General features: G+C 40.0%; 1 protein-coding gene across 2 annotated transcripts; it reads right to left on the minus strand.

The window, feature by feature from the left end:
- Positions 1–1,273: 1,273 nt before the first annotated feature.
- Positions 1,274–25,257, minus strand: lyplal1 (lysophospholipase like 1). Of its 2 annotated transcripts, none has more exons than XM_057835435.1 (5): positions 25,094–25,257; positions 17,846–17,945; positions 12,067–12,236; positions 5,383–5,498; positions 1,274–2,627 (listed from the first exon to the last, which is right to left on the minus strand). In XM_057835435.1, the coding sequence occupies exons 2-5, from the start codon at positions 17,902–17,904 to the stop codon at positions 2,391–2,393; spliced, it is 582 nt and encodes a 193-aa protein (XP_057691418.1). In that variant the 5' UTR covers positions 17,905–17,945; positions 25,094–25,257; the 3' UTR covers positions 1,274–2,390. The 2 variants fall into 2 exon arrangements, with proteins under 2 accessions (XP_057691418.1, XP_057691417.1); XM_057835434.1 differs by lacking the exon at positions 25,094–25,257 and adding an exon at positions 18,234–18,332 and having other exon boundaries at positions 1,280–2,627.
- Positions 25,258–25,630: the final 373 nt, after the last annotated feature.

The following is a 25,630-nucleotide window of genomic DNA, read 5'->3' on the forward strand; positions in this document are numbered from 1 at the left end:
AGTTCTCCCACTTGAAAATATTAGAGAGGCCTGTAATTGTCAACATGGGTAAACTTCAACCATCGGAGACAGAATGTGGGGAAAAAAAAAACCAGAAAAACACATTTTTTGATTTTTAAAGAATTTATTTGCAAATCATGGTGGAAAATATGTATTTGGTCAATACCAAAAGTTCATCTCAGTACTTTGTTATGTACCCTTTGCTGGCAATAACGGAGGCCAAACGTTTTCTGTAACTCTTCACACACTGTTGCTGGTATTTTGGCCCATTCCTCCATGCAGATCTCCTCTAGAGCAGTGATGTGTTGGGGCTGTCGTTGGGCAACACGGACTTTCAACTCCCTCCTCACCCCGTGGCGTCAAAATGATAACAAGAACGGTGAGCAAAAATCCCAGAACCACACGGGGGGACCTAGTGAATGACCTACAGAGAGCTGGGGCCACAGTAACAAAGGCTACTATCGGTACCCCACTGTCGGTACCCCACTGTAACTAGACACAGGGGTATTGCAGATATTGCGGTAAATAGATAGTAACCTTTGCTATGTGTGGAAGTCATTTAATGTTGTGAATCAACCGTTAAAGTTGTTAAAATTGCTCCCGTTATTGCATTAGTTCCCTTCTGTCTATTTTCGACATGTGTAAGTTTTAAAACTGTTTCATCATTTAAAGATAGATTTAAGTTATGTTTGGCCGATTTAGGAGCATTTTAGATAAAAAGTCACTTAGGTTCGCTAGGAAGGTTCTCTACAACAGATCCTTTCTGAGAAGTCTACTGCTTTAAGATGGCGGCTGTTTACTAACACATCTAGTTCTTTATTACACATGTTGCTAATGCCGCTGTGTCTGTCATTTGCATCTAGTTCTGTATATATGTGATATCTACCGAAGCATCATGTGGGCGTAGCTTGAAGGCTATCGGCTAGTCAGGTATTATTGGAGCCACCTAGCATAGAAGCATCGCGTTTGCAACGGCGTCACACTCCCTTGCCTCCTCCCTACTCCTGCTCTGCTCTCTCATCTCCGTGAGTCTGTCTTTTTCAGACTTTTCTCGCGTCAGTCATCGTAACGCATAGTAACGCACGCCTTTTCCGCCTCAGTAACTGTAACGGCGTTGCCAAAATGAGAAAATTAATTAGATTACTCGCTACTGAAGAAAATAACGGCGTTAGTAACGCTGTTATATTCTAACGCCGTTATTAACAACACTGAAGCTACAAGTCATTAAAAGATACCCGAGAAAAATGACAACGATTAGTTAAGCATTCAGTCTTTTAAAGGCTCTGGTGAGGCGGGCCGTGGTCCTGAAGAAGGGTGTGTTTGGCCTTTGTTTAGGATAATCTTCTATCGCAGTTTGGGTTGTTTAGTTCGTGCGGCACAGTTGCTGAGTCCCGCCTCAGCGTCAAAGGGGCGCTTGGAGTCTTAGCAGTCGTGTTATAGGTTGCATATTGGGCGTTCTCTGGAGTTCCTTGTGTTGAGACAGGACATCCCGCCATTTGTTCTGGAGTGTCCTGATTGTGGGATTTGGTGTTGCAGACGTGGGCTTGTAAATGATTTGCCTATTACCTGGTTGTCAGCCTCCATCTTGCAAAGCTGCATGACGCACGCGTTAGGAGTCATGTATCTCTCATGCCCTATGTCAATTATATTCTGCTTGTATTCCTTAAACTATGATATGTTGTTTTATATTGGGTGTTTTAGTGTAAACAAACAAAACAAACAGTCGAATGGTAAATAAGAGAAAAGATACTATTCCCTTCAACGGTTACACTCTTACATGGGCAGAGGTGAAAGTGGCTAGAATTTCTGACAGGAACTGCCTGACATAGTGGTCAACCCAGAGCCAGATTTTTTTTTTAATAAGCGCGACGAACCTCCTAAACCCACAGAAATGCAAAGAGAACTTTTGGCAGACACAACAGCTTTTACACATGCATGAGACCACTGCATTACACTTACTGTAACAAAGCATACAGGAGAAAGTGATTTTCATATAAAATAATGTTTGCACCATTTTAATTTCAACAATAAATATAGAGGTGTGATATAGACACTTTTTAACAATATCACTTGTAGTCGTTCTTATTTTTCACAGAATGTTTATTTGGAAAAACCTGTTATTGTTACATTTAGCAGTATTAAAGCATCCAGTGGGACACCACAATAAAATTAGCCATATGTCCAAGGCCGCATATATCGGTATCGGTTTGATATCAGTATAGGATTTTAGCACTAGAATAAAGTATCATACGTTCAATGATTTTTGTGTGTGTGTGTGTGGTAACAAACTTTACCTGGTTCACAAATAAGGAATGGGACGAATAAACACAACATGAAACAAAACAATATTAAACATTTATTGCTAAAATTTCATATATTATAAAGGGGGGTCAGGATGAGTTAGGTGGAAGTTTGCGAAGAATCCAGGTTTTCAGCAGCTCCAATTCAGGCTGCGACAGTTGGTGGTAGAGACCAGGTAGGGAGTGAAAACCTGTTGTCATCCCAGCCTTCTGCAGCAGCATTGCTGTGTCCTCACCCCACTGATGAAGCACCAGCTCGTCACTTGTCCCATGGCACTGGAGCAACTCCGGGAGGGACTGTCCGGCTCTCACCTGCTCCTCCACTGCCTTCATGACACAAAGGTAAGGGGCAATTAGGGTGATTGTTTCAATATAGTCCGTAAACAGTGTTTTACATGAGCTTTCACTAGGCCTTTTCTAATTTCCTCTTTTAGTTGCACATTCCACGACAATCAGTAGAAAATCTGACTTTATGACTCTAACCGCACGGTCGGGAATAACATCCAGATGGTGATTAACCTGCGGAAGTATAGATTTACTGGTGCCACCAAAACTAGGGCCAATGCATCCTCGGACCAGAGTGCTTCCAGGTGTCCTGGTGGACAAACCCCTCCCCCGAAGAGCCTCGGAAAAATGCATGTCTCAAAACAGTAGTCTGAAATGATCGGACTGAAAGTGGCCGACCGACAATGACTGCCAGAGGAGCTGGTTGAAGTGGCTGGGGACCAGGAAGTCTGGGCTTCCCTGCTAAAGCTGCTGCCCCTGCAAACTGACCCCGCGTTAAGCGGTAGATGGTGGATGGATGGATACTGCAAATTTTAACGTCTTAAATTAAGACGTTATAAATTCGCAGTATCCACGAAAAATAATATGATTCAGACTCTTAATCATATTATTTTTCGTTATTTTAGTCAAATTTTCTTCATTTTGTTTTGAGTGTTAAAGACTCGTTAACGCAGTGCTTCTCAATTATTTTCTGCTACGCCCCCCCAAGCAAGACGTAAATGTTTCGCGCCCCCCAAACTCTCTGCCGCCACTGTAAATAGTATTATTTGTCTATAAAATTACTATTATAAATACGCATCTGCCTAATATTGTGTCCTTTTTTTCTAATGAAGAAAAAAAGTAACATAGATCAACTTATAATAAAGTATAACTTTATTAACATTGTTTTGTTTGTAACAGAGAAGACTTGACGTGCATCAATTTGCCTGAATTTAAAAAAAAAAAAAGTCACATTCAAACTGTAAAAATACATTCAAGGTACATTTTTGACCATTTGATACAGAAAAATAAAATGTAATAAAATCAGTAAATAATAACAAATTCAAAATGATTAGAAACATTCACTCATGAGGACAATATGCCAAAAAACTTGACCGAAAAAACAAAAATGAATAAAGGAAAAAAAGAGTGTCCTTGGACAGAAGGACAGTTTTTATTTTTGCTGCTCACACTCAGTATTACCTCCTTTGCAATGGTGTGGAGTCATATTGCAATGAGCATGCTAACAATGCTCACTGGTTTACTGATATAACACTGACAAAGCAGGACGATTGTTGGCAATATTCGGCACGTTTTCGCTGAAAAACAATCAAGCGGCTTATCAATGAGAATGGGGTCGAATGTCTTTAAGTGGCGTCTTAATTGATTTGGCTTCTGGCGGTCCGCTATAATTATTTTTAGACACAGTAAACAGTCTTTCCTCATCACCCACAGTATTAAAAGTCAAAGCTAAAACGCAAACGGCACGAACAAAGCGCATTCTCGGCGGCCGAGGTAGAACCGTAGGTGAGGGCGGTCGTCGTTCCGATCCCAAGCCGAAAATGGCACTTATTGGGCGGCGGCGTGAGAACCGGACAAGACAGTGGGTCGCTCCGTGAGTGAGTCCGGTCGGAAAACGGCTTTCGAAAACGGCGGCGGCGCACTGCTCTTCATATTTGTTTTCTGTGTGATGAGTGCTCTTCCTGAGTTCAAAAATACTGCACGCACTCTGAAAATGAGAGCGCCACTGCCACCCACTGAGTGGATGCGCAAGTACACTTTATTCCAGTACGGCAGAAAAAAAAAAAAAGCATGTTCCCCGAGGTCACACGCGCCCCCCCCTGGCATCGCTCTGCGCCCCCCCAGGGGGGCGCGCCCCACTATTTGAGAAGTACTGCGTTAACGGATTAACGTGTCACTATTAAAGAAATAAAAGAAAATATATTTAAGAGAAGAACACCCTGCCTACTGTGGAGCACGGTGGGGGGTCAGTCATGCTCTGGGGTTGTTTTGCTTCTTCAGGTACAAGGAATCTTGAGCGTGTGCAAGGCATTATGGATTCTATTCACTACCAGGACATCTTGGATGCAAATGTCATGCAGTCAGTGATAAAGCTAAGGCTTGAGAAAGGTTGGACCTTCCATCAGCCGATCTGTTCCGACTTCCCGCCTTTCGGCACCCTTCAAAAAGACTGAACAATCCTGTCAAACATCGTCACTTCTCTGGAAGCTTAGTGCATACTGCTAAAATTTTAACCTTGACCCAGGTTTTCCCACTGTTGCCAGTTATTTTTTGACTCTTCTCAACTCGTAATAAATATTCAACGCTTTGGAAAGTCCTTGTTAGAGCTCTTCAGATGATCGAAGTTAGTGTTCTTGGAGTCAATAGTGGTTAGCAAAAAATGAATGCCCGGTGTTTGTCTATGAGTCACTCGCCCACACTTCACAAGAACCTAAGTCGCACCACCTGTGAAATGGTGGCTCCACGACCTCTTTTATATACAATAAGTGACTCAAGCATGTCTGTGCAACTTGAGCATCAGCTGTTGGAGATTGCAAATGACGGCAACCATATATGTATGTTTGAGACAAGTTCTGTATGAAAAACAAGCCGGTATATCCTGACATCAACACAAGACCACCTAAAATCTGCTGTCCTTGTCAACCCCAGTCACGCTATTTAGTATTTGTTGTATTTTTCCATGGAAAGAAAGCTTGTAAAAACAGTCTTAAATGCTTTATACATTATTTAAAACAAACACTGAAAACAATCATTAAAGGACTTTAATCATGCGTTTGTGAATAATGATGTGTCGTACCTTAAAAGCAACAGAGTCTTTATTCAGGAAACTGGACAGTGCAAAAACGCCAGCCACATCAGGTTGGTACCGGCAAACCAAGTGGAGGGCCAAAGCTCCACCCATAGAGAATCCCCCTATTATAGTGAGAGAGAAAAAGAAGGGAAAATATATCAGCAGGGCCGAAAACGAAAAGTGGTATTTGCCATGTGGCAAAATGGATTTTGCCATGTGGCATTTTTTTGCCACGTAGCAAACTTGATTTTGCCATGTGGCTTTTTTTTTTTTTTTGGTATGTGGCGAAATGGATTTTGGTTTGTGGTATTTTTTTTTTTGCTATGTGGCATTTTTGGGGGGATATGGCATTTTTGCAGGCCATGCACGTCCATGCCATTGATGGCTATGAATGTACGAATTTTCCATTCATTATAAATGGCAGAAAAAACGTGTGGCTGTGATTTTTTTACCATACACTTACCATTCAAACGCATTAACATTCAACTGGCACCCAAGTCAGGCTGTGCCACTGACGACTGTGCACGTCCAAATTTCCTTGTTAGTCAGCTTTCTTTCTGCACTAATGAATCTTGGGTATAGGGCCGCTACGCTCGCGGGTGGACATAGCGGTTCATAGCCGTCAATGGCATGGCCTTACTTGGGTGCAAGTTGATTGACAATGCGCTGTAATGTTAAGTGTATGGTCAAAAATCACAGCAACACATGTTTTTCTGCCATTTAAAATGAATGGAAACTTTGGACGTTCTTAGCCGTCAATGGCATGGCCTTACTTGGGTGCCGGTTGAATGTCAATGTGCTGTAATGTAAAGTGTATGGTCAAAAATCACAACCACACGTTTTTCAGGCATTTAAAATGAATTGAAAATTTGGGCGTTCTTAGCCGTCAATGGCATGGCCTTACTTGGGTGCCGGTTGAATGTCAATGCGCTGTAATGTAAAGTGTATGGTCAAAAATCACAACCACACGTTTTTCAGCCATTAAAACTGAATTGGAAAATTTGGACGTTCTTAGCCGTCAATGGCATGGCCTTACTTGGGTGCCGGTTGAATTTCATTGTGCTGTAATGTAAAGTGTATGGTCAAAAATCACAACCACACGTTTTTCAGCCATTTAAAATGAATTGAAAATTTGGACGTTCTTAGCAGTCAATGGCATGGCCTTACTTGGGTGCCAGTTGAGTGTCAAAGCGCTGTAATGTATAGTGCAAGGGTGGGCAAACTATTCCACAAAGGGCCGCAGTGGGTGCGGGTTTCTGTTCCAACCCATCAAGAGGAAACTTTTTTACCAATCTGGTGTCTTGCAAACACTATCAGTTGATTGCAGTCAGGTGCTTCTTGTTTCAGCAGAAACCCTAATTGGTTAAACTGTCCTTGCTGGATCAGTTAGAGCAAAGACCCACTATGGCCCTTGAGGACCAGTTTGCCCACCCCTGGTATAGTGTATGGTCAAAAATCACAGCCATACATGTTTTTCTGCCATTTAAAATGAATGGAAAATTTGGATGTGCATGACCTGCAAAAATGCCAAATACCCCCCAAAAAAGCCACAAACCAAAATCCATTTTGCCACATACCAAAAAAAAAAAAAATGCCACATGTCAAAATCCATTTTGCCACATGGCAAAAAATGCCACATGGCAAAATCAAATTTTGCCACATGGCAAATACCACTTTTGGTTCTTGCCGTCTCTCAAAAATATTCATTATAAAGTTGTTTTTTTTCAGCGAAAGTACACAGGAATCTTTTTTTTTTCCCCCAGCTTTTCTGTCCCTTAACACTATATGTCTTTCACACAGTGCTCTCAAACCCCCCACCCTCTGCTGCAGCACTACCTTCCTGCCTTCAGGACTTGAGTTAACCCTTTCCCCTCCACTCTTACGAGTTTCTTCTTTCATGTGTGACTGTCAATCAGTGAAATTAAACACTTCATGGCCTCCTTTATGCCTCCTATGGGAACTCTTACCCCAGTCATAATATTTACTGTGCTTCATGTGACTCATTGTATTTCACAGCAATTTGATGGGCTTGATGAATATACTTCAAGCAAAAAGCTTTTTAGGGCATAAAAAATATTTTTACAATGTTATAGTCGTTATTGTCAAAACACTAAAGGCCACAATAACTCAATGTGTAGCTTTTTTTTTTTTTTTTTTTTTTACATCATGAAAGAGGGAGGCAGGGAGTAAGGTCTGTGACGGTGTGCGGGTTTGTGTATGTGAAGGGGAGGCGAATATAGAGGAAAAAGGATACTGTGAGAAAGGGAGTGAGTTGACAGATTGCATCGCCACCAGTCTGCCAAAAAGAACTGAGTGTGTGGGGGAGTTGCTTAAATCGGTTAGTGATGTCATTTAACGGATGAAGAACTCGCTATTTAAAGGGGGCATGTCGCATATTTTTCAGGCAGATAGTAAAATTCTAAAGCACATTCAAGAAACAATTTTCCCTTGAGTTGATTTGGGAAAGCTATAGATTTCATACACGACTCAATATAAACTTGCATCGTGGCCAACTCAAATGGCTGGAACAGGACTCTGGGCACTTTCACACTAGCGCTGTATGGTCCATTTTAAACGGACCAGAGTTGTTTTTCTCAAATAGTCCGTTAATGTGAATGCACATCCGAACTCTAGTTTTGGACCAAGTGACCGAACTCTGGTCCGTCCAAAAATCGTGGGTCTGCTTTGCTTGTGAAGCAATCAGAGCAGCGCGCGCTTTGCTACTTTATGTGCAGCGTCACAGCGTGGAGCTGTGATGCTCTACGCTGTGACTCTAAATGCAACGCTATTAAAAATCAACAATGGCAAGATGACAGATGATTAGCCATGGCCAAATTTTGTTGTGCTCCACTAAGCAGTTGCACTTAATCAGTGTTGGGAATAACGCAGTTATAAATAACGACGTTACATAACGGCGTTATTTTTTTCAGTAACGGGGAAATCTAATTATTTTTTCCGCCGTTACAACGTCGTTACAGTTACTGACGGTCAGTGTTGTTAATCTTACTGAAAAAAAGTAATTAATTATAGTTACAAATTACTTCTCCCAAAAAGTAATTGCATTAGTAACTCAATTACCCGAATGTAAGAGTAATTAGTTACTTGGCAAAGTAATTGGTGATAATTACTTTTTTTTTTCCTCAAAAAAAAAAAAAAACATTGGCCACACTATGTGAAGTTTTTTTGTGAAGGTTTTTGGTACAATTGGCCCGAGCCCAATTCTTTACCCTAATTTACCCTTCACCCTGAATCAACTGTTAAAAGTTGTTAAAATTGCTCCCATTATTGCATTAGTTCCCTTCTCTCTACTTTCGACAAATGAAAGTTATAAAACTATTTCATCATTTAAAGATAGATTCAAGTCAAGATTTTGCCGATTTAGAAGTATTTTAGATAAAAAGTTACTTAGGTTCGTTAGGAAGGTTCTCTACAAAAGAACCGTAATAAAAGGTCTACTGCTTTAAGATGGCGGCTGTTTACTAATGCATCTAGTGCCGTGTCTGTCATTTTGGATCTAGTTATATCTATATACAGTATATGCAGTGTTATTTTTACTTTAAAATAGTAATTAATTACAGTTACAAATTACTTCTCCCAAAAAGTAATTGCGTTAGTAACTCAGTTACCTGAATGTAAGAGTAATTAGTTACTTGGCAAAGTAACTAGTGATATTTTTTTTTTTCCTCAAAAAAAAAAAAAAAAACAAGAAACAAAAAAAACAAAACAAAAAAAAACCAGGTCACACAATGTGAAGTTTAAAGGATTTGGGGGACAATTGGCCCTAGCCCAATTCTTTACCCTCCACTTAACTAGACACAAGGGTATTGCGATAACTAGCTAGTAACCTTTGCTATGTGTGGAAGTCATTTAAAGTTGTGAATCAACCGTTAAAGTTGTTAAAATTGCTCCCGTTATTGCATTAGTTCCCTTCTGTCTACTTTAAACATGTGTAAGTTTTAAAACTGTTTCATCATTTAAAGATAGATTTAAGTTAAGATTTTGCCGATTTAGAAGCATTTTAGATTTAAAAAAAAAAAAAAAAAAGTTACTTAGGTTCGCTAGGAAGGATCTCTACATCAGGGCCTTCCTGAGAGGTCTACTGCTTTAAGATGGCGGCTGTTTACTAACGCATGTAGTCCTTAAAACATGTTGGCAATGCAGCTGTGTCAGTTTTTGCATCTAGTTCTATAATATGATATCTACCGTGTCATGTGGGCGTAGTTTGTCGGTTATGGCTACAGTCAGGTATTATTGGAGCCACCTAGCATCGCGGTTGCAACGGCGTCTTCCCCACTGCTGCTCTGCTCTCGTCCCCGTGAGTCCGTTTCTCTCAGACTTTTTTTATTCAACCAACTTAGTAACGCATAGTAACGCACGCCTTTCCCGCCTCAGTAACGGTAACGGCGTTGCAAAGATGAGAAAAGTAATTAATAAGATTACTCATTGCTGAAAAAAATAACGCCGTTAGTAACGCCGTTATATTGTAACGCCGTTATTAACAACACTGCTGACGGTCAAAAGCGGTGCGTGACTTACTCTGAATAAATTGAAGAAACTAACAGCCGTGGCGAGTCTGCTCTGTTTATTTGTCATCCAAGGCTTGGGGTGCGTTCAGATTCGAGAATAGCGCATGTACTTCTTATGACTCCAGGCTGTTTGTCCCTGCTCAATCAATTAGACAATGCTTTCCAAAGCTTGCTAACGTTTCTGTGTTTGCTACACCTGAGTGCTAGCCTTGTTCCCATCCCCCCTTGTCAGCCAGCAAGAATGCTGCTTCCATCTTGAGGACGGCAGACGCTTTGAGGGTGACGGGAGGAGCAGGGGGATGAGGCTACCTGAATGCACCCCCTGGATAGATGCGATGGAAGTGATTGTGATTGGCTGAGGGTTACAGGGTGACCCAAAAAAAAGTTTACACTCAGTTGACTGCTTGTTTAAAAGCCATTGAAACATATCTAAATAGGTTGTCATGCTTAAGTGATTTATTAAGGTCACTCAATGCAGCTGGTAATCTCTCGTCTGTACAATTCCTGTGCTTCTGCTGAAAATGAAGAAAACTTTAGCTGTACCTGAATTGCTGCGTGCCGGTCTGACACCTACTGAGATTGCAGCAAATCTGAGAATATCCAGATGTGCAGTCTACAAAGTTAAAAAGAAGCTGAAAGATACTGGAACAGCCTCACGAAAACCTGGGTCTGGAAGTGCGGATCTGTGCGGACCAAAAAGTTGATTGACAAGGTGATATGTGGCCACCCCAGAGTCCAGATCTCAATCCCCTGGATTATAGCATATGGGCAACTGTGGAGGACAGTGCCTGTAAGAAGCCACAAACTTCTGTGGCAGCCTTGGAGAGGTCCATTGTTAGATCTTGGGAAAAGATGACAGCATCCTACATAAATAAGACCTGTCAAGCGTTCCGCAGGCGCCTGGAGGCTGTTGTGACACTTAAGGGAGGACACATTGAAAAATAGAGTGTACTGTACATGTTCTTTACAATAATGTATAATTTGTGATTAAATTCTAATTCTAAGCTGAATAAACATGGCATTTAAGTTGTATTATGGCAGTGTAAACTTTTTTTGGGTCACCCTGTAGAGTCATGTTTCATGGTAAGCCAATCAGAGCCGGTGTTTTCACACACAAACCGGAACAGCTAGTGTGGCAAACACACACGCAAAACAGATGCAGAGGGATATGATGGCAGAGCATTTAGAGTAAAATTTGTCCTTTACGAGGTGGAGATATAAACATTATTTCAAGTTGGTCAAAATTAAAGGAAAGCACGTGCATGTAAAGTGTAATTTATGTCCCGGGGCAAAGCTTTTGTCGACATCTGCGGTAAGCAATTCAAATCTGCTGAAGCACCTAACAACTACACACGCTACCACAAAGCTAGTGGTGAAAAATCCCACCACAGAAACCGATGATGAACTACCTGTCTGTTCTTCTCTATCCAACTGACTTCAATACTGCTCAGAAAATTTCAAATTCTTTGACATAAAACAACTTTTTAAAGTAACGGAAATAGTTACTTTCCCTGGTAACTAGTTACTTTTACTATGGAGTAATTCAGTTACTAACTCAGTTACTTTTTGGAAGAAGTAGTGAGTAACTATAACTAATGACTTTTTTTTTAAAGTAACGTGCCCAAAACTGCATTTAATACACAGAATCGAGTTCTAATTAGGCGATTGTGTTCTGCATGCTGTTGCTGATATAGACGTGGCGTTTACCGGTTTCAAGGTATACCATGGAATGAAAACGTCATGGTTTCAAAACCGCAAAAAATTCCGTCATACCGTCTCTAAGGTATTTGCTATTTTTTTATGTCCCAAAAATGCAGGGAGAAATCCCTCGCTTGAAGCTGAAAGACTCAACCTTCACCCACCAGTTGTTGCTCAGTGTCAGTGAGTTAGGTGTGTAACACTAGCTATTAGGTGGCAGGGTTTCCTAACGTTTTTTCTCAGAATATGCATTTTTGTTGCTATATTTGGTTTAATGAGTAAAACAATGTTAATTTTTTGTTGTTTACCTGAAATTAAATCGCTTTCTTTTCCAGAGATAAAGAAAAACAAGATCAGACATTGATATGTGAACATTTCTTAATCAAGTATTGAATATTTAATGGAGTGAAAGTGACCTAATTTTTTCACATGACTGCATGTTATTTAGGTCAAAATAGGTTCATACCAATTATTATACGATGTTTGGGGATCCCAGCGTTGACTTCATCTTGAATAATGGAGCCTAAGGTGTTGCACATGGCGTCTATGGATTGTAGATGCTCCGGGCAGTCGTGTGAAATCTTGTAACGGTCAAACCAAACAGTGGACAGAGCTCCGTGCATAGGTGTATATGGTCTGATTGAAGAAAAGGGGTCAAGTTTCAGCATGGTTACTACCAGTGGATCCAGTATGTTACTACATTGGATTGGACCAACTTTTAAGCAACCTTATTGGCATAATATCATGAGATCAGTTATATAGGTAATTTAGATTGTTTTTCCATATGTTGTATGGATAGAATTGACCATACCATTAAGTTAATTACTTTCATTATGTTCAGATTTAGATTGACCGCTTTTCACTTGTTGAATGTGCAAGTCCATTTTTTTCCTTCAAACACACGTTTGATTGGCTGATGACATGACCCTCCCCGCCCCCCACACACATACACACGCACTCACAGCCCAGTCAGAAATACAACATGTCGACACATGCCGCCTCCTCCGCCCCCTTTGAAGACGAGGCATATTAGAATTTTATTTCAGCCAGCAGCAGCTGCAACCACTGTAAGTAATGTAAAAAGACGTCAATGTTGTTGAGGTGGGGAACACACCACTAATTTTGCTACTGAAAGTCCGACCTGCATCAGAGTAAGCATAACATTAAACTATATGAATTTGCTAACCTGCAAAACTAGAGTAGGAAGCTGCTTAGAGAGAAGTGCCCTTCGGCATGTTTTCTACTGTTACCGTTAATGAAACTGTGTGGAATGGAGTGAGCCGAGGTTTAACCCCTTCTCCCCAATTTTTATTTTTATTTTATTTCTTTGGTCTTAAAGCAGCCCAAAGGAGCTTTCTTTTTTTGTCGAGTTTGGTTGTGTTTGAGGACAAATGCAGTTGTGTTTTATCTGAAGGAAGGATCAATTTTTATTCATGTTGGTATATCCCAACTAAGACGTTTTTGTCAGTTGTAGAGCTGCAGCTATCAAATATTTTAGTAATCGAGTAATCGACTGAAAATACTATCGATTAATCGAGTAACCGGATTAAAAAAAAAAAAAAATTGAGGTAAAGAGCAATTGTACATATAGATGAGAAAACAAGACATTTCATGTAATATTGAACCATTTTCAGTCAATCAATGTCTTTATTTTCGATGCACATTGTTGAAAACAGCCAACAATTTCATCTCAAATGTGATTTACAGGGTGACCCAAAAAAAAGTTTACACTGCCATAATACAACTTAAATGCCATGTTTATTCATCTTAGAATTAGAATTGAATCACAAATTATACATTATTGTAAAGAACATGTACAGTACGCTCTATTTTTGAATGTGTCCTCCCTTAAGTGTCACAACAGCCTCCAGGCGCCTGCGGAACGCTTGACAGGTCTTCTTTATGTAGGATGCTGTCATCTTTTCCCAAGATCTAACAATGGACCTCTCCAAGGCTGCCACAGAAGTTTGTGGCTTCTTACAGGCACTGTGCTCCACAGTTGCCCATATGCTATAATCCAGGGGATTGAGATCTGGACTCTGGGGTGGCCACATATCACCTTGTCAATCAACTTTTTGGTCCGCACAGATGTTCACTTCCAGACCCAGGTTTTCCTGAGGCTGTTCCAGTATCTTTCAGCTTCTTTTTAACTTTGTAGACTGCACATCTGGATATTCTCAGATTTGCTGCAATCTCAGTAGGTGTCAGACCGGCACGCAGCAATTCAGGTACAGCTAAAGTTTTCTTCATTTTCAGCAGAAGCGCAGGAATTGTAGAGACGAGAGATTAACAGCTGCATTGAGTGACCTTAATGTATCACTCAACCATGACAACCTATTTAGATATGTTTCAATGGCTTTTAAACAAGCAGTCAAGTGAGTGTAAACTTTTTTTTGGGTCACCCTGTAAAAAAAGACTAATTCACTGCTTTCACTCCAAAAACTTTTAGATCTTATATAAAAAAAAAAAACATTATGTATATATTAGGGCTGTCAAACGATTAAAATTTTTAATCGAGTTAATTACAGCTTAAAAAATAATTAATCGTAATTAATCGCAATTAATCGCAATTCAAACCATCTATAAAATATGCCATATTTTTCTGTAAATTATTGTTGGAATGGAAAGATAAGACAAGATGGATATATACATTCAACATACGGTACATAAGGACTGTATTTGTTTATTATAACAATAAATCAAGATGGCATTAACATTATTAACATTCTGTTAAAGGGATCCATGAATAGAAAGACTTGTAGTTCTTAAAAGATGAATATTAGCACAAGTTATAGAAATGTTATATTAAAACGCCTCTTAATGTTGTCGTTTTAATAAAATTTGTAAAATTTTCAATCAAAAAATAAACTAGTAGCCCTATTCTGTCCTCAATGTGTGTGAGTACACAAATTGACAGATAGCGAACATAAGTTCCAAAAAGAAATTAGACGGTGTGGTAAAGTTGCATGGGCTTTACTGAAGTCATCTCTTTTTGACAGGAGCACGTTTCTTGTATTTTTGTAAAACTGAAAATAACAAGGCAATGTGTCAATAACTTGCATAAATCACAAAATAACATAAAATGTATACACACGTGTCCATTTGAGCAGTAGCACTAGCCAATTAGCTCACAAGCATCTTAACAATGTAACTGCATTTCACCATATATGTGAACAAACTCAAATACACATCATCAATAACTATCTAATGCTCATGAATATGAACAAAGGAGGAATATAACTCACAAGCGATGCATTTATTAGACACAAACAGTGTGATGGGGCTATGAGAACTGCCACTGAATACTGGATGCGGACGTTAGCTGGTCTGAATAGCACTATCTATTAGTGTGAGTTCGCGTCGACATATAATCACGTCAGAAAAGCGCGCCGAAACCCAAATAATCAGCTGCACTGAATCGCCAGCAGAGGGCGACATTACGCCATATAACATATGCAAGTCACACCCAAGCGCCAGCAGAGGGCGGAAAAACTCCATAAAACACAATTAACAAGTTGGCCTTTCACTGTACTGACATTTAAATCTGTCTGAGCGGGCCTAGTGCGTTAATTGCGTCAAATATTTTAACGTGATTAATTTAAAAAATTTACGCCCGTTAACGCGATAATTTTGACAGCCCTAGTATGTATATATATATATATATATATATATATATATATATATATATATATATATATATATATATATATATATATATTTCTTACCTAAAAATGTCATTACGCTTGATAACACACATGACTTAAAAGTTAGGTGTTTTTACTGCGTGTTTCAATTGAATTTTCACTTGTGTCAAGCTATAAATTCTAGCTAAGTTTTAAGTTAGTCTAAACTATAAGTCCTGATAGGATTTTGAGTTTTTGCAGTGTTCAAAATAAATGCTGTGCTGTATTGGAGCACATTAGGCACCAGTGCTACTTGGTGTTTTATCCAGCAATGACTACTGAGCTAAAATTGACAGCAGTATTATGTTTTTATTTTACACCCTAATCACTCTACAGTGCTGTTTTCACAGATTAAATAAAGCCTGTATGTAAGAGTTAGCCACGCATCGACAGTGGTCATAACGAATAGAAACCTAGCCCTCCACAGGGATAACGTTACGTGAGCGAGTGAAAGTAACGTTAATCTTATTTATGAGCGCCGAGAAGTGTACTGCTTTAAGATGGCGGCTGTTTTATTAACGCCACCGAGTCGGTCATTTCGCATCTAGTTCTACGTACATGTGATATCTATGACACGCATCAGACGCTACCTGCTAGGCTGCTACCACCGTAGCATTATGCGGGCGTAGTTTTTAGCAACGTCGGCGCAGTTTGTAACGGCTGTCAGTTGCAGTAAGGTATTTTTTTTATTGCTTCTTCCTCTACGCACGTGACGTCAGCACGTTGTCCCGCATTAAAAGTAGTCCGGGCAAAACGTGATGCTTAGAGCTGGCTAAACGATTCCTCGAGGTGAATAAAACTACTCTGATCAGTTTTTAAACTCGAGCTACTCGAGTATTCGTTTCAGCTCTAGTCAGTTGTATTTAATTTATTTATTTAGACAGAAAATGTTGAGTGGTCTTATGACAATTGTTTATTTTTTGCATTCCTGGATAGTTAAGAGATTATTGTGTATGCTAATATAATTTAAATTCAGTTCAAATATTCCAATTTAAATTTGCTAAACCCCCCAAAAAAATCCAGACATTTATTCTGGAAGTTCTCAAAATGTTTCTTTAGTAGTTTTTGAAAACAAAGGTTTGAATCGAACGATGTATCGCTTGAACTAATACATATGAAAGTTAGTATAAGTCAATACAGATTTATTTTGCATTGATCATTTAGCCTATAAATTAATCAGGTTCATATTTGTGAGAAATGTATCCCTGACCCCATTCACCCAATCTGTTTGGTCTTATTAATGTCCCGTCCCCAGCAAAAAGTATACATGCAGGTTATGCAATCCCTACCAATGTTGAGACCAAACCTACGCCCTTGGTACAATACATGTTTTTAGATAGTTATTTTGAGATTTCAGGGTACTTAAAGGGTTCATTCTGATGTACGCGGAAATCCAGGTTACGTCGCCAGCGTAGGAACAGAACTCGTTCGTAACCCGGGAACTACCTGTACAGTGGTACCTCTACTTACAATCGTTTCTACATAAGGAATTTTCAGGCGACGACACGCCTCGATGGGAAAAGACTGTCTTTTGTACAATAGAAATTTCAGGATGCGAAAGGCAAAAATATAGTTTGGGCTGCTATTCTCAGCTCCTGGAGTTTACTGAACATAACATATTTATAGCTGCTCCGCCATTGGCTATAGTTTATCATCTTCCAGGCATCCAATTGGCTATGAGGGACCTCTACTGTATGTGCATCCCAGTTTCCTTTTCATTTGCCCCCTTCGTTCCGACAGCTTTACGTGAGTGTATTAACTTTTATTCTTTTTTTTTTTACATTATGCACAACTCTTATTTTATTGTTATTGTGAACTAATCTAATTGTAATTTGTTATATGTTTTGATATATTTTTATGCTTTATAAAAGATTTATGTCTGAATTTTGGGGGCCTGGAATGGTTAAGGACATTTACATGGAAAGCGCGTCTGTGCTTATGGAATTTTCACTTTATGAAACTACTTCCAGAACCAATTAATTTCGTAAGGCAATCAACTTTTAAATATTCTGACACTAAATTGTCAAACAATGTCAAAGCGTGATGGAGTGATGATAGCACAGAGGGAAATAACTCCATTTGAAGTGAGTTTCTTAACACAAACAACAAAAACTATTCTAATTTAGTTGTCTTTTATTTTAATTTACTGTCGCTTTAATCAAATTGTACTCAGCAGCCATAACATGAATCGTGTACGGAATTTAGCGATATTTACACTGTCACAGAGTTAGGTCATAATATTCTCATAAACAACAGAGGCAAGGATTTTCACATCATTCCTGGTTTTGCTCCAGGCACATGATCAAAACATTAACAGCACGCCTACGCACTCGAAGTGAATGCTCTCGACAATGACCTATTCAGTTCACACATGGACTCAATCGGATCTTACACAGACTTTGTACTAGGAAGCTGGCACATCTGTTTAATATCTGCTTTGAACCTATCTGACTGATTCATGCATTTGCACTCGTCCAAACACCTCCTCCAAGATGACTATTTCAAAGAATACTGTGACATGTCTGAGACATATTTGATGGGAAGAAAACAAACAAAACTCACCTTGCTGGGGCTGAGGGATAAATGACTCTGATGTGGGCAAAAGTAAGACCAGGCGTCATCACATCTCGAACCCAGGCTCTTAACCCTTGACCAGTGTCACCTATAGTCGTGGGAAACAAGAGCATAAACATACAGTATAGCGACTATACCATCATGGCAATCACATTGATATACTGTCTGCACTAGGAGCTCTTCTTCTGTTTGCTAATGAGCTACGAGTAAATGGGCTGCAATGATCCACAATTAAGGTATTCTGGACCAGAAGGTCAGTCTTGACAACTTACTAATATCCGTCGGAGCTTTGCCCGTAAAAAAGGAGAGCGAACAGTAACTAGTTTTTTTGTTTTTTGTTTTAGTTTTGCACTTAAGAGTTATAGAAATAACGCACCTGACCCGTGCAGAAAGATAACCGAAGCTGTGTGCTTCCCCGTAGGAGACACAACACACTTCCGAAGCTTCTCCATTGCAGCCATCACATCAGCAACGAGTGCTGGAATCTCGCGAGATAACGCGCGAGGCAGATTTAAATGCCCCCAGAAAGAAATGCCGTTTTAAAAGCTTTATTTACATTTGCATAGTATTGCAGATACACAAGCTGAGGCTGGAGTTGGAAATAATTTTTTTAATAGTTATTGTTTTAGAAGGGCCGTGTCACAAGTGCAAAGATACGCTAGCGTGTAACCAATCACCAATGTGCTTACGAAGCGGCCATGTTGGCAGGGTCGACGTTCACACCAAATGCAATTCATATATCTACCTGCAATTTAATTTTTATAAACCGTTTATTATTATTGCTTTGTATAATATTCTTGAAGGGAATAAATTGCAATTAAGAAAAATCTTTTAAAATGATTTTTTAAATATACATTACCGTTCAGGGATTTCTGTCATGAATCGCTGTCTTCAGTGGTGGACTTGGCAATTTTGGGGCCTAAGGCGAACATATCCAGGGGCCCTCTTCATGGGTCAGGGGTTAAAAAGGTGAGAAGGGTGTGGAGAAAATATGTTCCGGTACACTAGGGCTGTCCTAAATGACAAATTTTCTCCTGATTAATCAGCCGACTAGTTTTATGATTAGTCGTCTAATCTAGCAATGAAATTTTTGTTGACGCTTATTAATTCACAAAACCATTTTGGAACACTTAAATTCTTTATTGAAGTACAAATAATCATGTAAATAACAATAATTAATAATCACAAATAAATAATGAGGTTAAATGCTGATAGCATTTACTAGTGCAAAAGAATGGAAAGTAAACAGATTCAGAACACTGACTTTACCTTTCCAACATTATTCAAAGCAATTCTTTAAAAAAAAAATCTAGCATTATTATTATAATATACTACTATATATAATAGTAGTATAATAATTATTCATTGCCAATCATATTTGTCATAAAGAGTGTCATTTGAAAGCTATTCTTAGTGTAGAATCTGTATTCTGTAGTATTTACTCTACATATTATCATATTAATTCTGAAGTATGTGGGATTAACTCCAGAAATCGTTATTTATATGACGAACATGATGTGCTTTTATTTTGAAATGTTCACCGGAGGTACGTTCGCTAAACCGCTTACCGAAAGCTTTCCACTCCGTAAAAAAACATTCTTCGTCATTGCTTGTGGTGTCACTAATAGATTTAATTATTTTTTTCGTTAGCAAATGCTGTTAACCAGCTGTTGAGTGTTATTGTATGACTGATTGGAACTGTACTGCATTGTTTCGCCACAGGGTATGCTGTCGTGTATTTTATGTACGGTGTGAAGAAGAAGAAAGTTAAAAGAGGCATTAGCGGCCTTGTGTCAACTTCTCCCTCACTGCACTTTGGCTCTCACTGAGAGCACGTTCGCTCATGTGTTCGAAATAAACGATAGCCGACATGCAAAGTAGCAGGTGAGCGGTAAAAAATAGCGAGCTTAGAGGCATGAAAAACGCGGGAGAGCTAAGTGAAGCTAACGAACAGCTAAGCGGAGCTAAGCGATGCTGAACGGAGCTAACTCCAAAACGTGTATTTTGTTCTTCTGAAACCATTCTGAAGTTGATTTACATCTGTGTTTTGGATCCTCTTTTAGCTTCAACTGTCTGACAGATGGCCTCAGGTTTTCCTGCAAAACATCCTGATAAACCTTTGAATTCATTCTACCATTAATGATTGCAAGTTGTCCAGGCCCTGAGGTAGCAAAACAGACACAAATCATGATGCACCCTCCACCATGCTTCAAGGTGGAGATGAGGTGTTGATGTTGGTGAGTTGTTCCATTTTTCCTCCACACATGACGTTGCGTGTTACTCCCAAATAATTCAGCTTTGGTTTCATCAGTCCACAAACTATTTTGCCAAAACTTCTGTGGAGTGTCCAAGTGCCTTTTTGCGAACATTATACGAGCAACAATGTTTTTTTTTTTTTAGACAGTAGTGGCTTCTTCCGTGGAGTCCTCCCATGAACACCATTCTTGGCCATAGTTTTACATATAGTTGATGTGTGCACAGAGATATTGGACTGTCACTCATTGGGAGAGAAGCAACAGGGTCAAACTGTAGACAACTGTCGATTGATGAACATCCAGACTTTTAGAGATGGTTTTGTACCCTTTCCCATCTTTATGCAAATCAACAATCCTTGATCACAGGTCTTCAGACAGCTTTTTTGACCGAGCCATGATGCACATTAGATAATGCTTCTCATCAAGACAATTTCTTACTAGGTGTGTGTTTTATAGTGGGCAGGGCAGCTTTAAACCACTCATCAGTGATTGGGCACACATCTGACTTAAATTGTTAGGGAAAAATTTGTTTCAATTGCTCTTTACGTCTCCTTAGGCAGAGTTCACTTACTTATTTTTTCCCCTTCTGTCGTTGTTTGCATACTATCCTCATTGAAACATGAAAACCTATAAATGTTTGAGTGGTTTTAGTTAAGCAGACACAGTTTTTACATCTGTGTGATTTTGACAAAGATCAGACCACATTTGATGGGGATTTAAGCAGAAATGTGAGAAATTCCAAAAGTTTCAGATACTTTGTCATACCACTGTAAAATAAAGCCTCACCTCAGACTGTAGTTCTGCACTGCTTTGTGCCGTTAAATCACAACGGTTTTTAATAAGCCATCGTACTTATTTTCCACTCCAGCTTGCTGCAGCTCACAAAGAGAAATAAAATGCTATGCAATGCATCCGTTTTTCAGTGCTTTTAAAAAGTGTAGTCATGCTCCTGTTAACAGTAGTGGCAATGATGCTTCTGCTCATACATCAGAGATAGGAGCGAACGTAACTACTTTAGCATCACTAAACTCTGCTTTTCCTGTACCTCCACCAACAAGTGCTGCCACAAAGCAGCCTGCTCAGCTACCTAGTGACTTAAAGTGCCTGTGACACGAAAAAGCCTGTTTATTTCATAATACACGCGATATTTTATGCTCCTGAATGAAATGGACCACTTGGATGTGTGTGGAAGCGATCGCTATATTTATTTAGTTTTTTGAATCCCGCGCCATGAAAAGTTGAGTCGAGTTGAGAAAGAGGGCGCTGTGACGTGTACGGAGGAAGTGTACAAAGTCATCTTCACTATCCAGCCGTACTGTTGTATGAGAAGGACTAAGGATTCAGCTGATTTTGCGGATTAATCGTTTATTTTTCGCATCACGCCAGCCAAACGGCTGCAGAAAAATCTTGCTGTATTAGGGTGAGGCGTGCGCGCCTTTTTGGAGTTTCAAAAGGTTCCCATTCACCGGTGGATATCGGCCAAAACAAGCCCTACTACTGTGGGACCATGGGACTTACGAGGAAGTGAGTAAACATCGTGTTTTGTATTATGTCAAATACTGGGATCATTTTAATACTGAGGTGGCTTGCATTTTGTGGCTGACATGCTCCTTGTCCCCTCGGCCGACAACCGGCAGCTTGTCGCACATCCCCCCGCCGGGCGAGCACTATACTCGGCTTTTGCCCTTTTGGTGTGCCCGGTGTTCTGTCAAATTTTCCACCCGATCAGAAATTGCAACTTTATGTTACAAATAACCGCGAATACAGCGATTACAAGTGTAAACACTACAAACTTTCTTTAAATAAAGGACTACTTACGTTTGATCGTGGATAGGCATGTAAAAAGCTCTCCTCATGCATATTAGCTTTACGTTAGCTGCACAACAACTGCAGCTGCCCTCCTCCGAGGAACGAGCTGTAAATTGCTCTCCGCCGGGCAGTTTGCCGATTGGCGAAGACAATCGACAACCCAGTCGTCATGTGACATGATCTAGGCTAGTTATGTGTGATTTTCCGCTTCGAAGACTTTAAACATCACTCGGTTCAGGTTAGCATGTCGGCTAGCTGTCACGCCTCTTGGTTTGTTTACATTTTTCGAAGCCGGGGAAGGGAAATGACACAAGCCCGATTTAGGTGTCATAAGATATCATTCGGGAGGTGCGACAGTAAAGGTGAAGTCGACAGTTTTGACCATTATGTAATAATTTTGCCATTTCGTCCTGAATAAATGAATTTTTATTATTTCATAAAACTAAAGGAGAAACGATATCGTCATCGCACACACCATATAACTGTTTGCATTAGTCTAACACATATATAGTCTAACACATACATATGGTACAGGTTTTCGTAGGCACCGTCTAACTGTTTGCATTAGGCTAACACACGAAATATAATTAATCAGGAAATAGTATCATTTTCATATTTACGGGAGGACTAGACTACTAATATAAAATAAATAGCACACCATAGTTTAATGAAAAGAAATAGAAGAGATACACAATGCCGTCTTATCACAAGAGTGACGCACCAACTCGGGTAATCTGCTCTCCCAGCAAACTCCAAGGACAAAGCGCTTTGTCCTAAAACAAGTACAACCAGCCTGGACAGCAAAGTTGATAGCGGGCGTCCCAATCCGCGCACGAACCTAAGCCGCCCAAAACCGGCCACAGCGGGGGTGGCACAAAAGCAACGCCCAGAAACGCCTTCGACAAGACCCGCGTAAGCAAAGACTTCAAAAAGACTGGACACTGAGATAAGACAGATTTCTTCTGCTCGGAAACATGTAGCCTTGTTTTGGATCCAGAATTGTCCCTCCGTCGTCTGTTTTTGCCTTGTTTTTTACCATTGTCGACGAATAAATTGTCAACCTGTTTTCGGCGAGTGTTCTTCAAGCTTTTGAAACATGGAGTCAGTGTGCAAAGGGTTAACACAGGAACGCGCGGAGTTTGGCTTCCTCCTGGCCTGGCTCTTTGGGGGCGTCGAGCGGCGGAGCACATTTCCGTTCTGTTGCCGGCCTCCCCGTGGGGTTTGGGCTGGGAGGACTAAATTCCTTCAATTTAGCACAAGACTGTTATTTGTCATGACCATGCCATTTAATTAGCAATTGGAGAAAAATACTTGGATGACAAGAATATCCTGTAAAAAAAAAATATTGGAGTAGAGAGACTGAAACAATGACATTTTGCGGCTCTCTTCGTCGCATTTTCTTCGTTGAGAATGATTCCCCCTCAATGGGCTGCATACTAAATCAGATGAGTGAATCGTCTGAATCGTGGCTCAGCTGACGTCATCCACCTGTTGGGGACGCTAGAGCCCTATGATGGCAGGCATGGCTAACCGGCAGATTAAAAGACTAATTTCTCGTCATCTGCACTTTGCTAAATTGTTGTATATAATCGAATCGTCTCAAAATATGATTCTTATTCACATAATAATTCTATTTAATTAATTTTTTATTAAATTTAATATTTTTTTCTCCTGTCGTACGCACTTTAAATGGCAATGCGCCATCTCAGGCAACACTGGGTAGCTACTCAAAGCGTGCATGTGGTACAACACTAAGATCCTTCAATCCTGCCTGGTACTGCACACGACCATGGCTAGAGTATTCTGTTGTACGAGATGCCTGCTTCGGTTTCTCATTCAATGCAGAAAACACTGTTACTATAAGGGGGAGGGGGTGCTGGAGCATGATGTGTACATATGATGCCCCCTACACATTTCTGGCTGCCCCCTCTTACATGCCTGCCTAGACATGGCTTACATTCCCTGGAACTCAACCTGTTTGATTCCATGGCCCAGAGTTCACTCCATAAGAGCTTCTTTTTCTCGACACCTTCCCACCTCATCCAGCGGCCCTGTTTGGCTTGTGTCAGTACTTTGGATCGTCTGGTTGATTCCTCCTATCGATACACCTCCTCTACAACCACAGTTCTTTGATCAGTTGGTGATGCCTTTTGCCAGAGAGGAGTTACCAAGGCTTCCTATGCCTTGCTAAAAAGGCCCATTACATTACGATCAAGGAGAGCAGATTTGTCCTGAAGGATAGAAGTTGCAGGGGTTAAGGTTGGGGTTGAAATTACAAATTACTTCTCTCATGTGTGTTATGAAAGGCAAGAATGATAATGCCTAGTCTTGCAGACCATTGATAAATACAAACAGACAATACACACTAAGACTCGATGAATAAAGACAACATTATGAAAAATTATAAAATGAAATAGAAAGGTTGGCCATTGTTTAGATATGCAAAGTCATGAATCCCTCACTGCTGCTGTTATCTTGATAAATACAAAATATTTTCCAACACTGTGTCACACTGTGTGGTGACCTCATGGAATTTCTGGATATCAGTTTAAAAGCATTTGAGCAGCATCTTATCTTGTATAAACCTTTGGCTCGTTAACTTAAATTCTGGTCATTTTCCTGAACTATGCACTCATTGAACCACACAACCAATGTCCCTGCTATGAATCCCCTCTAATAATAAAAATGGTGAAAGGGTTGCTTTCAAGGGGCCATAGCAAATACACAGAAGTTACTAGTTTTATTCATGAAATCAAGATCTTCTGCATAAGATTGCACCACTGAGAGTGCTTGTGACATTGCTATTGCTAGTAGACCCTACTTTTAATCTAAGACTAACTAGGACTAAGACGCTAATTGTACAACAGAGCCACCACCGGCGTGCATACCAAATTCAATGTATGATGATTTTGGCGAAAAATATAGCTGTCCTAAGCAATCTGATTTAGAATTCCCCTCAAAAATGATGGGAAACAAATATTCTTGTAAGTTAATTTTATTGCTGACACTGCGTTTCCAGGTCAGCAACATGTTGTGCCCCCGCCTGCCCCAAAAGTCAAACTCCGCCTATGAACTCTACCCATCTCTGCCCAATGTGACATGTGTTGTATTGTCAACTACAGGACTAGAGTAGAGCAGTATCATGGCTATCCTTCAATCAAATGACTCTTACCTGTACATGGTTTCTGTTAGTCGGGCTTAGTTCAGGTCCATTTTTACTTTAAGTGTTCCATTGCTCCCTTACAATGTGCAGCGCTGTGGTACCTGTCTAACTTCAATACGCAGTGTAGGCACCCCTGACCTGAGTATCCTGCCTGAGTCCAAATGTAGTTTTCAACCTTGGCAGCTCCTCTCCAGCTTTATGGCTTCACATCAAAGCCCTCTTCCTGCAGCCTTGCCAGCGAGTGCCACATAACTCAACCAACATGAAAGTACTCTTGAGTGTAAATATTTTATGGAGAGGAAAAAAGTAAACATGCAAACCTTTACTGTAGTAGATAACTGTGTGATTCATCAGTGTGGACTAAGACAATCCTGCACTTCTATCTGAAAGTTTGAATCGGCACACTTAGCTTTATGTCAGCTTTTTTTTTTTTTTTTTTTAGAACATTTTTTATTTTTTTTCTTAGGAACTTGGTACCAGGAAATCTAGTTTCAAGAACCATTTTAGTTCCTACTTTAAGGTAGTGACTTTCAGTGGGGCCGTAGA

This window comes from Corythoichthys intestinalis, chromosome 4 (genome assembly GCF_030265065.1).
Source record: "Corythoichthys intestinalis isolate RoL2023-P3 chromosome 4, ASM3026506v1, whole genome shotgun sequence".
Taxonomy (NCBI): domain Eukaryota; kingdom Metazoa; phylum Chordata; class Actinopteri; order Syngnathiformes; family Syngnathidae; genus Corythoichthys; species Corythoichthys intestinalis.

Bases quoted from the DNA above. Each gene is read 5' to 3' on its own strand.
- lyplal1 (XM_057835434.1), bottom strand. From the start codon at position 18,318: ATGGCTGCAATGGAGAAGCTTCGGAAGTGTGTTGTGTCTCCTACGGGG. The intron at 17,946-18,233 runs GTGCGTTATTTC...CCACGACTATAG, and splicing joins TATCTTTCTGCACGGGTCAG to GTGACACTGGTCAAGGGTTA. The intron at 12,237-17,845 runs GTGAGTTTTGTT...TTCTTCAATCAG, and splicing joins TATCCCTCAGCCCCAGCAAG to ACCATATACACCTATGCACG.